Source organism: Enhydra lutris, unplaced genomic scaffold (genome assembly GCF_002288905.1).
Source record: "Enhydra lutris kenyoni isolate GAN:26980312 unplaced genomic scaffold, ASM228890v2 scaffoldscaffold43, whole genome shotgun sequence".
In the NCBI taxonomy this organism is placed as follows: domain Eukaryota; kingdom Metazoa; phylum Chordata; class Mammalia; order Carnivora; family Mustelidae; genus Enhydra; species Enhydra lutris.
The window spans coordinates 14,028,319-14,040,488 of NW_019154127.1; the positions used below are offsets into that span (position 1 = coordinate 14,028,319).

The 12,170-nt window shown below is 64.1% G+C and overlaps 1 protein-coding gene across 3 annotated transcripts in view; it reads right to left on the reverse strand.

Moving 5' to 3' along the window:
- Nucleotides 1-3,208: 3,208 nt before the first annotated feature.
- The window catches only part of LOC111155803 (chromosome unknown C21orf2 homolog), a 9,607-nt gene continuing 645 nt past the window's right edge, over nt 3,209-12,170 (reverse strand). The window contains exons 2-7 of one of the 3 annotated variants that reach the window (XM_022516210.1): nt 11,229-11,247; nt 9,978-10,024; nt 7,445-7,674; nt 7,129-7,300; nt 6,230-6,320; nt 3,209-4,389 (exon numbers count right to left, since the gene is read on the reverse strand). In XM_022516210.1, coding sequence (XP_022371918.1) covers nt 4,258-4,389; nt 6,230-6,320; nt 7,129-7,300; nt 7,445-7,674; nt 9,978-10,024; nt 11,229-11,247 — 691 coding nt within the window. In that variant the 3' untranslated portion in view covers nt 3,209-4,257. Of the gene's footprint in view, nt 6,321-7,128; nt 7,301-7,444; nt 7,675-9,977; nt 10,025-11,228; nt 11,248-12,170 lie in introns of all 3 variants that reach the window. The other 2 variants (XM_022516211.1, XM_022516209.1) reach the window with 2 other exon arrangements.

Consider the following 12,170-nt stretch of genomic DNA (forward strand, 5'->3'; position numbering starts at 1 on the left):
TGCACACGTGCACGTGTGAGTGTATGTATGCATGTGTGTGCCTGTGTGCATATGTAGGCATGTGAGTGTGCACGTGTGTGCCTGCATGTGTGCGTGTCTGGGTGCACGTGTGCACGTGGACTGTGTCCGTACAGGTGAGTGCACACGTGCGTTCCAACGCGTGTGCGTGGGGAGGCTGCAGCTCAGATCTGTGCATCTGGGCTGGGCCCCCACTGTGCCGACACTCCCTGCAGTCAGGCCCTGCTCCCCAAGCAAAGGGGGGGGGCTCCCCGTCCTGGGGGAGGCCCCGAAGGCCTGGCTGTCCTGGGGCCATCCCAGATTGTGGAGCTGGTGCTGGACCCCAGGTTCAGTGGGCTCTGCCCTCCAGCTGGTCTTCGAAGACACTGTATGGGGCCCCTGAAGGTGCCAAAAGGGTGGGGTGGCACCAGTCGCCTGGCCATAGAGCACCCACGAGTATGTCCTCTGCACCGCACCCGAGGGTCAGGGGCTTGCCACGTGGGAGGCCGCAGCCCAGGGCAGAGCTGCTCTGGCGGATGTTAGATCCCAGGAAGTGGCTTCCATGTTCCCAGAGTGTGTGCGCACGTGGGCCTCTGAACATGACCTGGGGAGGCTCTGGACAGACGCCGGAGACTTCTCTGTCCCACCGTATGGACGCCGTGTGGAGTCTGCTCTGGGGCCAGTGGCCCAAAGACACGGCCAAGTCCTTGATGAGTTCGCCTGTGAACCCAGACACACACAATGTGGAAGGGAGGGCGCCCACGGTGGGTCCCTGCTGTGTGGAGATTGGGGGGGCAGCTGGGGCAGGCAGCTGGCTGGGCCAGGAGGGGGCTGCGGGCTGAGGGTGCTCCCTGATTAGACCAGGCCCACCCAGGCGAATCTCCCTTCTGATCACTGAGGCAGCTGGTTAGGGACTTTGAGTGACATCTGTGAACATCAGTGAAGCTCCTTTACTTCGGCCATATGTGTAGAGTATCCATCACGTTCACAGCACCCCCCACTTGGGGGTGGAGGTCATATGGGGTCTGGGACCTTGGGGCCACCTGAGAAGCCCACAGACAGCAAGCCCCGCCCTCACGTGCAGGAAAGCATGTGCTGAGCTGGGGGTGTGAGGCCAGAGTCAGGCCTCGGGAGCGTGGCTGGGGAAGGGGTGCTGGAGGCCCCAGGAATGTGGTGAACTAGGTAGCAGGCATCGCCCCCTGGTTGCCTGAGACTGGGGCAGGGTCCTGGGAGAGGCTGGGGGGGGGGGTATGCTGCAGAGTGGGGCACAGGGGAGGTGTCTACACAGTCCAGAGCACAGAGCTGGCACTCCACCTGCCTCGTGAGGCAGCCCCGCCCCCCAGCCCCCCAGCCCCTGTTCAGCCCCGCAGGCTGAGGCTGGCCTGCTCTCTGCCCAGAGGGCTGTCCCCACAGCGCAGGGCAGCCCTGGAGGGCAGCTCCCCTGAAGCCACTGTCCCTTGTGTGGAGGAGGCTGTGTCCCCAGGGCAAGCTGGCTGCCGGAGGCTCTGGGACACAGGTGGCCACAGTGTGTCGTCCTGTCCCTTCATCCCTGCATGTCCTGCCGCTCTGTGCAGACTGTCTCAGGCCCTGGGGACACGGGTGTTTCTGCGAGCTTTGCAGGGAACGAAGTCCACGAGTAAATCTTACCGGGGTTCCCAGACCCCGAGAAGCATCTGCTGAAGCAGGAGGCCTCGTGTCCGGTGGCTTGCACACTTTTTGACAATTCTGCTGTGTGCAGGGCTCGGGGGAGTGCTGGGGGCGTTGCTGGGAAATCGCCCAGAAGCTCGCAGTGCACACAGGTGTGCTCACGCTCACAGCGCGACCTCAGGGAAACATCTCCCCAGGGCCTGCATGTGGGGTGGGGCACGCAGCAGCAGGCATCGGGGCGCTGTCCCAGCCCCCCAACAAGGACCCCTGCCCGGCACGCTTGGTCCGTGGGCACAGTGAGGATGCTCACCACGGGGACCCCCAGCTGCTGGGCACAGGGGCAGGTGTCCTGGTTTTCCTGCCTGATGTCTTGAAGGCAGGGGTGAGGTGGACGCATTCCCAGGTTTCTCCCACCCCGCCCCACCCCCACATCCCCCGCCAGCCCCTGCGGAGGGGAGGGCGCAGGTGGGACTCTCCGGGCGAGGGCCGTGGCCACCAGCCTCCGCAGCATGGCACCGTGATGGGCAGCTTGGCTCTTTATACACGAGCAGCATTTCCTCCTCACGTGAGACCAGACAGCCCTGCGGGACTCCAACGGCTCAATTCCCGGGGGACGTCTAAGATCCGGCTATGGGATGTGGGGGCACAGCACCCAGCAAGCGTGGGGTCCCATGTGCCCATGCTGGTCACAGCCTGGTGGAATGCACACTAGGAATGCAGGGGTGTGGGCGTCGCGGGCCAGCAAACCAGCTTCATCACGGGACGTGGATGCCCAGCTCCGCCCGCACTCCGCGAGCCCACTGTGGGCGTCCACTCCCAGCGGGGCCAGCGCTCCCTTAGCTGGACAGAACTCCCCAAATGTGTGCTGGCAGCCCACTAGGTGAGCCCGGGTGGTCCCCAGGCCCCGGCGGGTCCCCCCAGAACTCCGGGCCCCCAGGGCAGCCCTGGAGCCCATGTGTCTGTTTGTGGAGACCTGGCCGCAAAGATCCCCGGTTTCTTCTTGAATCTCCCCAACTGATCTGACTCCAGAACCAACACGGGGGACCCGTGAGCATTTCTCAGTCCCTTGCTCGGGGGATGGAGGCCTCCCGGGAGCACAACCACCGGAGCACCATCGGTGTCCTCCCTCCACACGGGGCAGCCCCGGGCTCGGGAACAAGGTGAGCAAGTGCCCCGCCATCTGGGGGACCCCTTCCCCCACCTGGTCCTCCCGCACAGCACCCCCAGCCAAGATCAAAGGGCACCTTGCAGGGCGTCTTCCCCCGAATTCAGACCTCCCCGGCCGCCCTGGGGGAGCAGAGGACCAGCCCCGCGGCCAATCCTAGGTCCCCACCTGGGGTGCACCAAATGGCTCAGGCGGGAGGTTGGTGTGAGCCCGGCCAGGTGGGTGGGGAAGGGAGGCTGTCCTCAATTTAACACAAACACCCCCGACTTGCTCTGAGACAACGCTTTATTGAGAGTCCGACCACCGTTCACACATACAGTGGAGGGCACACTTGTGTCCCTGCAGCCACCTCCCCAGACCCCCCTGCAGTGACGCCTTACTTCTGCTGCTCAGCTCCTGGAGAACCACAGACGCCCCGGAGAGAAACCCCTGCCCGGCACCCAGTGCCCAGAGGCAGCCCTGGGCCCCGGGCAGTTTGAAACCCACTGGCCTGAGAGCAGCCTTCCCTTTAAGGGAGCGGCGTCTCCCGGGCACAGTTGCCCCATCGGGATTCTTGCACATGGCGCACAGGTCACTCCTCTGCTCGCACGGCGACGGACACATTACAGAGATCTGGGTCCCCCCAACCGGAGTGGGGGTGGAGGGCACCCCTGCTCCCGCCCCGGCCCCGGCGGCACCCGTAAGGCTGGCTACCAGCTCGGAAAGCATGCCTCTGTCCAGCCCGGGGAGGCATCCTCAGCTGCTGGGGGTAGGGGGGGCTAGGAAGGGACCCGCCCCTGGCCTGCAGCATGACTGCTTAGCGGCTCTCCCCACAGCGTCCTCCCCACCAGCTGCCTCTCCCACGACTGTACCCGGATCCTGCCCATCCCGCACAAACCTCCGCGCCCTGCGGGCTCCTAAGAAGGCAGAGAAAAAGGGAAGGTGAGTTCTCCAGCCCTCCCCAGCCCTGCTGGTCACACACAATGCCTCGGTGGCCGCAGTGGACAGAGCCTATCCCACAACTGGGTCAGAGAACCAACAGGGGAAACGCGTGTGAGCGATGGCCCTCACCTTTGAAACACTGTCAAGGTCACGTCTGTCCCCTAGGAAACGCCTGCTTCCAGATTGGACTTTGGTAAGATATTTATTAGGGACAGTGGGGGCCCTGCCCACCTCAGGAAGAGACAAGTCCAGGGGGTCCCCCGTGCAGGCCGGTGTGCCCTGGGCCCCGCGCAGGGAGGGCACCCAGCACAGTGCCCAATGCCCTGCCTGCTCTCGCTGGGGTGCCATCCACACCGAGGGCTTGGCTCCCCCAGGCGGGCCAGAGCTTCCTGAGACATGGCCCGCATGCTGGGACTCAGCCGGGGTCCCGTGGAGGCCGTGGCTGTGGCAGGGACTCCACATCTCCCAGGCGCTTGGGCACGGGGTCATGGGAGGAAGGCTTGGCAGCTCGGGCTCCCGAATGACCGTCACTCCATGTCCTCCTGCAGCTCCAGCTTGTGCAGGGCCTGGAGCCGGCCGACCACGGTCTGCCGCACGGCCTCCAGCCCCTCGGTGTCCAGCTCCCGCAGCAGCAGCAGGACGGCGCTCAGCACGTTGTTCTGGGGGCACAGAGTCACCGGCTGAGGGCCCCACCCTGACTTGGACACTGCGGGCAAGTCACCTTCCAGGCAACCCGGACAGACACGGACAGAGACTCAGGTAGACGGAGCCTGCAGGGACTGCCCAGAGAGATTAAGCCACTGGCCCTCGGCCACACAGTAGGGATCAGTGCTCGGGAGCGTGTGATCTCTCACACACACACACACATGCGCGCACGCTCGTGTGTGTCACGTGTGTGCATGTGGTTTCTATCTGCGCCTGAGCGAGAGGGTATTTTGCACACGGGCTTCTCGAGCTGGCTCGTCCTGCGAGGAGAGCTGGCTGTGAGCCGGAGTGCACGGCAGCAACGTGACGTCGGCTCAGAGGGTCACAGTGGGGCTCAGCACCAGAGCCCCCACCCGCCCCACGGTGCTAACCCCTGGCCTTAGCAACCCTCGAGGGTCCTGTTCCCCCCGCACCCCTACACTGGTGTGGCCTCCCTGGCCACCTGCATCCTCCCACTTGGGCCTGCAGGACCTCCCGTGGGAGGACCGAGCCATGCTCCCTGCTCGGAGCAGAGCCACAGCCTTCCCTTCTGTCCCCAGAAGCGGCTCTGTCTGCTCCAGGGGTTCCATGACTTTCCAGATCAGTGATTCAATCTCGAGGCTACCCCCCTCCAACCCCCGGATGCTCTGCAGACGCCTGCACGTGGGGAGGCGGGTCCTTTGGGCCTTGCCTCATCGGCAGAGGCCGACCAGCCCCGGGGGCTGTCGGGGGGCTCCTCCCTGAAGGTGCTGGGGAGCACGTGCACGGACCTTGCGGAGGACAGTGACCTGTGCAGGGCTGGGCCTCAGGCCCAGGGACAGCCGCCTACACTGGCCTGCAGCCCACAGTCACTTTTGTCAGTGGCTCTGTGGGACACTTTTCCTGGAGGACGGGCTGGCCCCTCCCAAGGACAGGGCCTCTGTCCATCCCCCTCTGCACTGCCCACAAGCTTTTTAAGTTCCTTGAGGGGGTGCTGGCAGCCCCCAGCCCCGCCCGTGGAGCCCTTCCCATGTGCACGCTGGTCCCACAGCTCCGGTCAGACCCTGCCACTGGGAGCAGGGAACAGCGGGTCACGGGCCTCCCTCAGGCCCCGGCTCTGCTCGGGCAGCCCTCCTCCCACGTGATAGGCAACGGCCCCACTGGGCCAAGCTAGCGCTGGCGACCCCTTCTGCCAGCCACACTCGGGATGTGAGCCACTCTGGCTGATGATGCCCGTCCTGCCGGTGTGGGTCCACAGGGAGGATTTCCGGCCCATCAGGACACATGTGGGAAGACACGGCCCCTCTCCTCTTGGGTGTGCGCCTGGAACAGACGGCCAACCCGGTGACCAGGAAGGGAACAAGCCCCAGGACCGGCCAGAATAACAAGGAGGCAAATGCTTGGAAAGGTCCGGCATGTTGGACGGAGCTGCCCACATATCCTACTCCTTGAACCTGTTACTCCTTACGGACCATCAGGAGCCACGATGCCACAGAAGCTGCCCTGCCGGGACACGGAGGCCCCCCTGCGAGCAGCACCCCTGCAGCGTCAGCGGCTGATCGAGCCGCCTTCCCACCCCCAAGCCAGACGCGGGCGGACCCGGTCCCGTGTGCGGCACGGAGCGGCCCGCACGCTGCTTCGGGGATCCCCTCTCGCTCCGGGGCTGCTCCTTCTTTACTGGCCTGGACACCCGACACCCTCTCTGGTCCGGCTCAGAGCCAGCTTCTCAAACCTGGGTCCCTGGGTGTCTACAGCCCATCCGGCCCCAACCTCCACATGCCGGGCGGCGGGAGTGGCCGCTGCCTCCAGCCCGGGCTGTCCCCGGGTCACACTCACCCTGTTCTTGTGACCGCTCACGGCGTCCCTCTGCGAGAAGGAAGGAAACCGCTCCCGGGAAGGCGGCTTCAGGCCCAGCTGGCTCTGGACGCTGCAGGTAGGAGGCGGAGCATCGGGTGCGTGAGGCCTGACCTGCTCGCGGCCCCATTTCCGGCCCCGGAGCCGCCCATCACAGCGAGGAAAGCGACCCGCGGCTTGGTGACGCTGCTTCTGGAGGGACGGAGCACTGCACGGGCAGGGGCACGAAGGACTGGCAGGCAAGCACGTATCTCTCTGGCCCCCCGGGGGGCCCCTCGCTGCACCTGGGCTCCCTCAGCGTGGGGGACACCGAACACAAACGGGAACGCAGAGCCGTGGGCGGCACCCGACGGCTTCCCGCGCTGGCGGCCAACAGAACGGCCGGCATGGCTGCTGAGTGGCCACAGCCCGACCCCTCACTGGGCTCGGCTGCTCCCGCCACGTTTCCTGTGCTTCATGGCTGCTCAGAAACGCCCGTGACAGTCTGCAGCCTGTCCCCAAAGACTGCTTCAGCCACATCGGTAGTGCTGTGGTCAGAAGTGCCCTCCTTGGGGCCGTATTCCCCGTATTCTCCAGCAGCTCGGCTGGCCACAGTCACAGCCTCGTGTCCTGCCCTTGGGAGGCTGCAGGGCCGGGCCCAGGGGTGCCCTCAGGCCCATGTCACCTGCCCCAGCTCCAGGCCACTCCAGCTGCAGGCGTTGTTCCACACACACGCCTGGGCCCAGAGCCTCCCGGACGCGGAGCTGGAAGCAGGCTGGGGGTCACTGAGAGCCACAGATGGCAGGAACCGCGCCGGGCAGCTCCTTCCCTCCTTCCCAGAAGGGCCCATTGAGTCCCCAGGAGGACCCTAGGGGCAGGCCCGCGGCCCCCGCCAGGCTCACCTCGTCTCCTCCTCGCCACAGCTCAATGTGTTCTGCCGGGTCTCAGCGCTGGTGTCCACGGCACTCAGGGAGCAGGAGAGCTCAGACCCACCGTTCCCTGCGCCCTCAATGCCAGGGGCCGAGACCTCCTCTCCCTCCAGCAGCGCACGGGACAGCTCCTCCTCGGTCACGGCTTCAGAGTGGGGGCGGGGAGCAACGGCATCAGAGCCGACTGGCCCCCACAGGAGCCAACACCCCCCAGGAGAGCACCGGGAGGGGCAGCTGCCCATCTGGAGGGGTCAGGGCTGTGCGGGGTGTCGCTGGGGCGGACACGTACGCTGGTTGTCCAGCTTCTGCAGGTGCGGCAGGTTACGCAGGACGGTCATACGGTAGAGGTGCGGGTCGGGGCCGCAGCACGGGTTCTCCGCCAGCCAGAGCACGCGCAGGCGCGGCAGGCCCTTCAGGTAGAAGAGCTCGGCCAGGCTGGGGATGCGGTTCTTCCGCAGGTAGAGCTCGCTCAGCTGCCGGCACTGGCTCACGGGCTCCAGGGTGGAGACGCTGTTGACGCTGCACGGGGACGGCACGGGGACAGTAGGGGGATCAGGATGGCAAACACCCCGCTTGTGGAGGGCTGTCCCCTCCACCCCTCTCGGGCCCACTGCAAACTCCAGAAAAGGCCCCCGTGGGTCAGGCCCATCTGCTCTCGCCGTGGAAGGAGGTCAACACTGGACCCTGTGAGTCAAGTTCAACAAAGACCTCGGGCGCAAGGACGGAAAGTCTCTCAGGCTGGAAACAGGAAGAGCAGGGAGCCATGCCCTGGCCTCTAGCTTGGTGCAGGCCTCTGGCCGGGGTGGGGGGGGGGGCGGAGGTCTCACTTTCCCTCACAGGATAGGGAACAGGCCACCAAAGAACGTCTCTGTGCCCCTAAGTGGGCAGCGGCCAGAAAACCCCACAGCAACACAGCAAGCACAAGTGAGCTCAGCCTTCCGCAGAACTGAACACCCGACCTCCCAAATCCCGTGGTGCAGGAAGAAACAAAGTAGGTGGGTTTACGTTTTGTCCCTCAGACTTGTGAACACACCACAGACAGAAAATCGTCAGGCCTCTAGGCAGAGAGCCTACAGGCTCACGGGGACACAAGCAGAAAGCTTCCCATCTCTGCAAAGCCGGACGGACCACAAAGCTGTGCTCAGTGGGCGGGCAGGCGGCCAGGACCGGTGCCCAGTGAGAGCACTGTGCAGGCCAGGACAGTACCCCCCCACTCCCGTGCAGTCCTGGGGACGCTGCGGCTCCCTACACAGCTTGGGGGGCACGAGTGGGGCCACTCAGAGCGACCCTGCCTGAAGGGCCAGATGATCTAGAACATTCTCTGTCAGAGGCCGCACTGGTGGGGACAGCACCGCAGCGGGGGCCCCGGTTGCCGATGGAGCTGCTGGTGTGGAGGCCTGTGCTCAGCACAGGGGCCGCACGCGACAGCCCATGGCACCTGACACCACTGTGCCCAGAGCAGGGCGAGGCTCCGCCATCTCCAGATCTGAGAAGCCGTCGGAGGCCTGGGCTGGGGTGGGCCGTGAAGATCCGAGCCACACCCGCCTGCCGTCCTCCTGCAGGAGCACCGGGCTAGCTGTGGCTGCACGGTGTTGTGTCCCCTCCAAACTCCTATGCTGAAACCTAAGCCCTAGGGTGACAGGGTTCAGAGGGGACGGGGTCAGGGCGCCCTCCGGAAAGAGCTCCCCTGAGCTCCCTCACCCCTCCCCCACACAGGGACCCAGGGAGAAGGGGCCTCCCCAGACACTGAAAATGCCAGCACCTTCCCCTTGGACTCACAGCTCCAGAGGCCCGAGACACACTGTCTACTGTCCCGCAAAACGGGATTCTTACAGCAGCCAGGACAGACGGCCCGCCTGCACGAGGCTCTGAGACCAAAGGGAAGTGACCGCACCCCAGGAAAGGACTTGGTGCCCTGTGTTCACACTGCGATTCACACTCGGGTTCCAACGCAGCTGGCCATGCAGGCACTGGGTACCTGAGCTCAGTCCACTACCCTGGGCCTCCTGTCCTTTCTCTGGGCCACGAATGCAACAGATCCTACAGCTCAGGGAGGCCCAGCGACTTGCCCCAAAGCCCCCCACGCAGGGCAGAGGCGGGCGGAAGCTGCGCCCACTTTCAGGAATGAAAGGCGACCCACTGACTCATCAGGGACACTCCCGAGGTGCAATCCCGGCCTCCCTGGTAACAAGAACTCCACGACACAGACGGCGGGCCGGCATGCTCGCCAAGCTCTGTCTCCCCACCTGCACCCGCTCGTCGCTGCCCCCACACAGGCAGGTGCCGGTAACATGTCCGTATTACAGAGCAGGAAACGGAGGCCCAGAGATCTGAGCCTTGCCCAAGGGGGAGAGCCAGCAACCGGCAGGCAGCGGCGACTCCCAGGCTCCCTCCCCCGACCCTCCAAACTGCCCGGCTGCCAGAAATGCCGATGGCTGCGTTTGGCTCATGCACGGTTTCCCTAGTCTGTTAAGACGCCCGTGCCCGGGAGAGATGGCTACAGTCGTGACAGCGTGACAGAGCCCTCGCCATGCCAGAAACGGGGCAGAACCGGTGGAGCTCTGGGGGCAGACACTGCGGCCTCCACAGCGGCTGCTCATCGGGTGGGTGTGTTCCCACGGTCGTGGTGGGGGCGGGCGGGGACACAGCTGGAGGGGGACGGCCAGGCAGAGCATCGGAGGGGCCCTGTGCACCCGGGCTGCCCCGCCCATAGAGGTGGCCCTCCCAGACTCCCGTTGGGACTTCTCAGGTTATCTCAGGCTTCTGAAGGTTCTCGTCTTCCTTCAAGCCCCGGGACTCAGAGCACAGCAGCGTTTAGGTACCTGAGTGTGATCACTTCCAGGCTGGGCATCTCCCGGCAGATGGAGACCTAGGAAGTAAAGGAAGCTGGTGGCGCACATACCGCCGGCCAGCCCAGCGCGGACATGACCACACGCAGCCCCACCGCCACCGCCGAGGCAGGGCTGGCACAGAACACAGAGAGCCCATGGGCTCTGCATCACACTCAGTACTCCGCACTGTCCTCGGGACCCCTCAGCCCGCAGGAGTAACACGCACGGTCTCTCTCTCGCCGCCAACAAACGCGGCCAGGATCCCTAGCCCTTGAAGGCCTCAGAAGACATCAGCTAAGGGGACCTCTGCGGTCCCTACGCTGGACAGAGAACCTTTGTCTCACGGTCCCTGAGGCACAAGGAGAGGGCTTGGCCATCAGACCCGGGCCAAAAGGGAGACAGGATTGCAGCTGGATCTCGTACCATCTAATACTGTCAGTTCAGGGGCAAAGAGCAACAAGGTGCCTGGCTGGGTCCACAACGGGTCCCTAACCTCTGAGGCCAAAGGGCGGGGTAGTCCCCAGATGTCTCTGCACCTGCCACGCACCAGGCACCGAGCCAGACAGGGCCCTTGACCCCAATAGGCTCGCAGTCTGCTCAGAACACTGCACGTGTGCAGTGGAGTGGTTTTCTGCTCTGGTGGTATTTTTGGTTTTTTTAGGGTAGTTTTTGGCTGCTTGAACATGCTGTGTTTCAGTTACAGCGTGAGCTGGAATCAGCTCTTCTGGACAGCCCCGCGTCAGCGGCATTTTCAACTCTGTTCTCAAGGAAAGGCACGGTTCAAGCGACAAAGGTAAGGAAGAAAGAAAAGACAGGCACGTGGTCCCTGTGTGAGTTGGGACTTTCAGTCCAGGAGACAGAGAAAGGGGAAGAAATCTGTTCACAGACCCACAGCTCCGCTCAGGGTGCTGCTCCCTGACCCCCACCCTGCGCCCCACTCCCCTGCCATGGCTTTGGGGGCCAGAGCACAACACTGGATCCCAGCGAGAGCAGGAGCTGAAGGGATCGACTGCTCCCTCCTCCTTGAGACCTGGGACATGCAGGAACTTCCAAGTAAAGCCGGGCACTGGGCAAAGCTTTTTCCCTAGTCGTTCCACACTACGCAAACCGCTACGTGGACAGAGTAGCAGGTTAGGGGCTGAACAGAGCGCATGCAGTTCTGTCAATTCTGCAGTCCTCCTGGGGGCAGCAAACAACTCTCGGGACCAGAGAGCACCGGGAGAGGGTCGCCATAATACTTACGTCTGTGAGGCGGCTGCCCCTAGAGAAAGAAAAGACATGTGTACTTTAATTTGATTAAAGTTGAGTAAAATAGTATTAGAAACACAAATTCCAAAAATGAATGACAAATATCCACAGGCTAAAATTCCACAATGTCGGTGACAAAATCAGGGATGGCCTGTCCAGACGAGCGGCAAAGGGGTCAAACCTTGGGAGAGGGCTGTTTGCGACACAAGTCTCTCTGCCCCTGCTTGAGGGCTGCCTCTCCGGCCAAGGAGCAGGAGAGCCGCTGCACTTGGGGACAGAGATCCGCTCACTCTGCCGGTGGTGGCAAGGCCCCACAATGTCCCTCACTGATGAAGCAAACAAGCGAGCCCTTGTGAGGCCGAGTGCAAAGGCTGAACGTGCAGCTCAGGAACACAGACACTGGCGCGCCTGAATCAGGGCCCTTGTCTCCGCTGCTCAGACAAGGCCCGGCCACCTCTTGGAAAACAAAGAGGGGCATTATTGGGAACAAGTGACAAGCTCACTGCAGTCAATCTGTCGACACTTCCTCGGAGGAAAGCTGGGCTCTGGGCTAAGCTCCCCACGTCCCCCTCCACTGCCCTGCATACAGGGGCACGTGGAGCCTTGCCTCGAGTCCCCGGTGAACACCTGTAGATCCTTCAGGAGTTCCTGAAGTGCATCTGTCCTTCTCTGGCCCAGCCAGACCTGGCCAGCCCAGCCTGGAGCCCGCACTGACCCCACACCTGGCCAGCCCAGCGTAGGGTCTGCACTGACCCCCAGACTTGGCCAGCCCAGCCTGGAGCCGGCACTGATCCCTGACCTGGCCAGCCCAGCCTGGAGCCCGCACTGACCCCACACCTGGCCAGCCCAGCGTAGGGTCTGCACTGACCCCCAGACTTGGCCAGCCCAGCCTGGAGCCGGCACTGATCCCTGACCTGGCCAGCCCAGCCTGGAGCC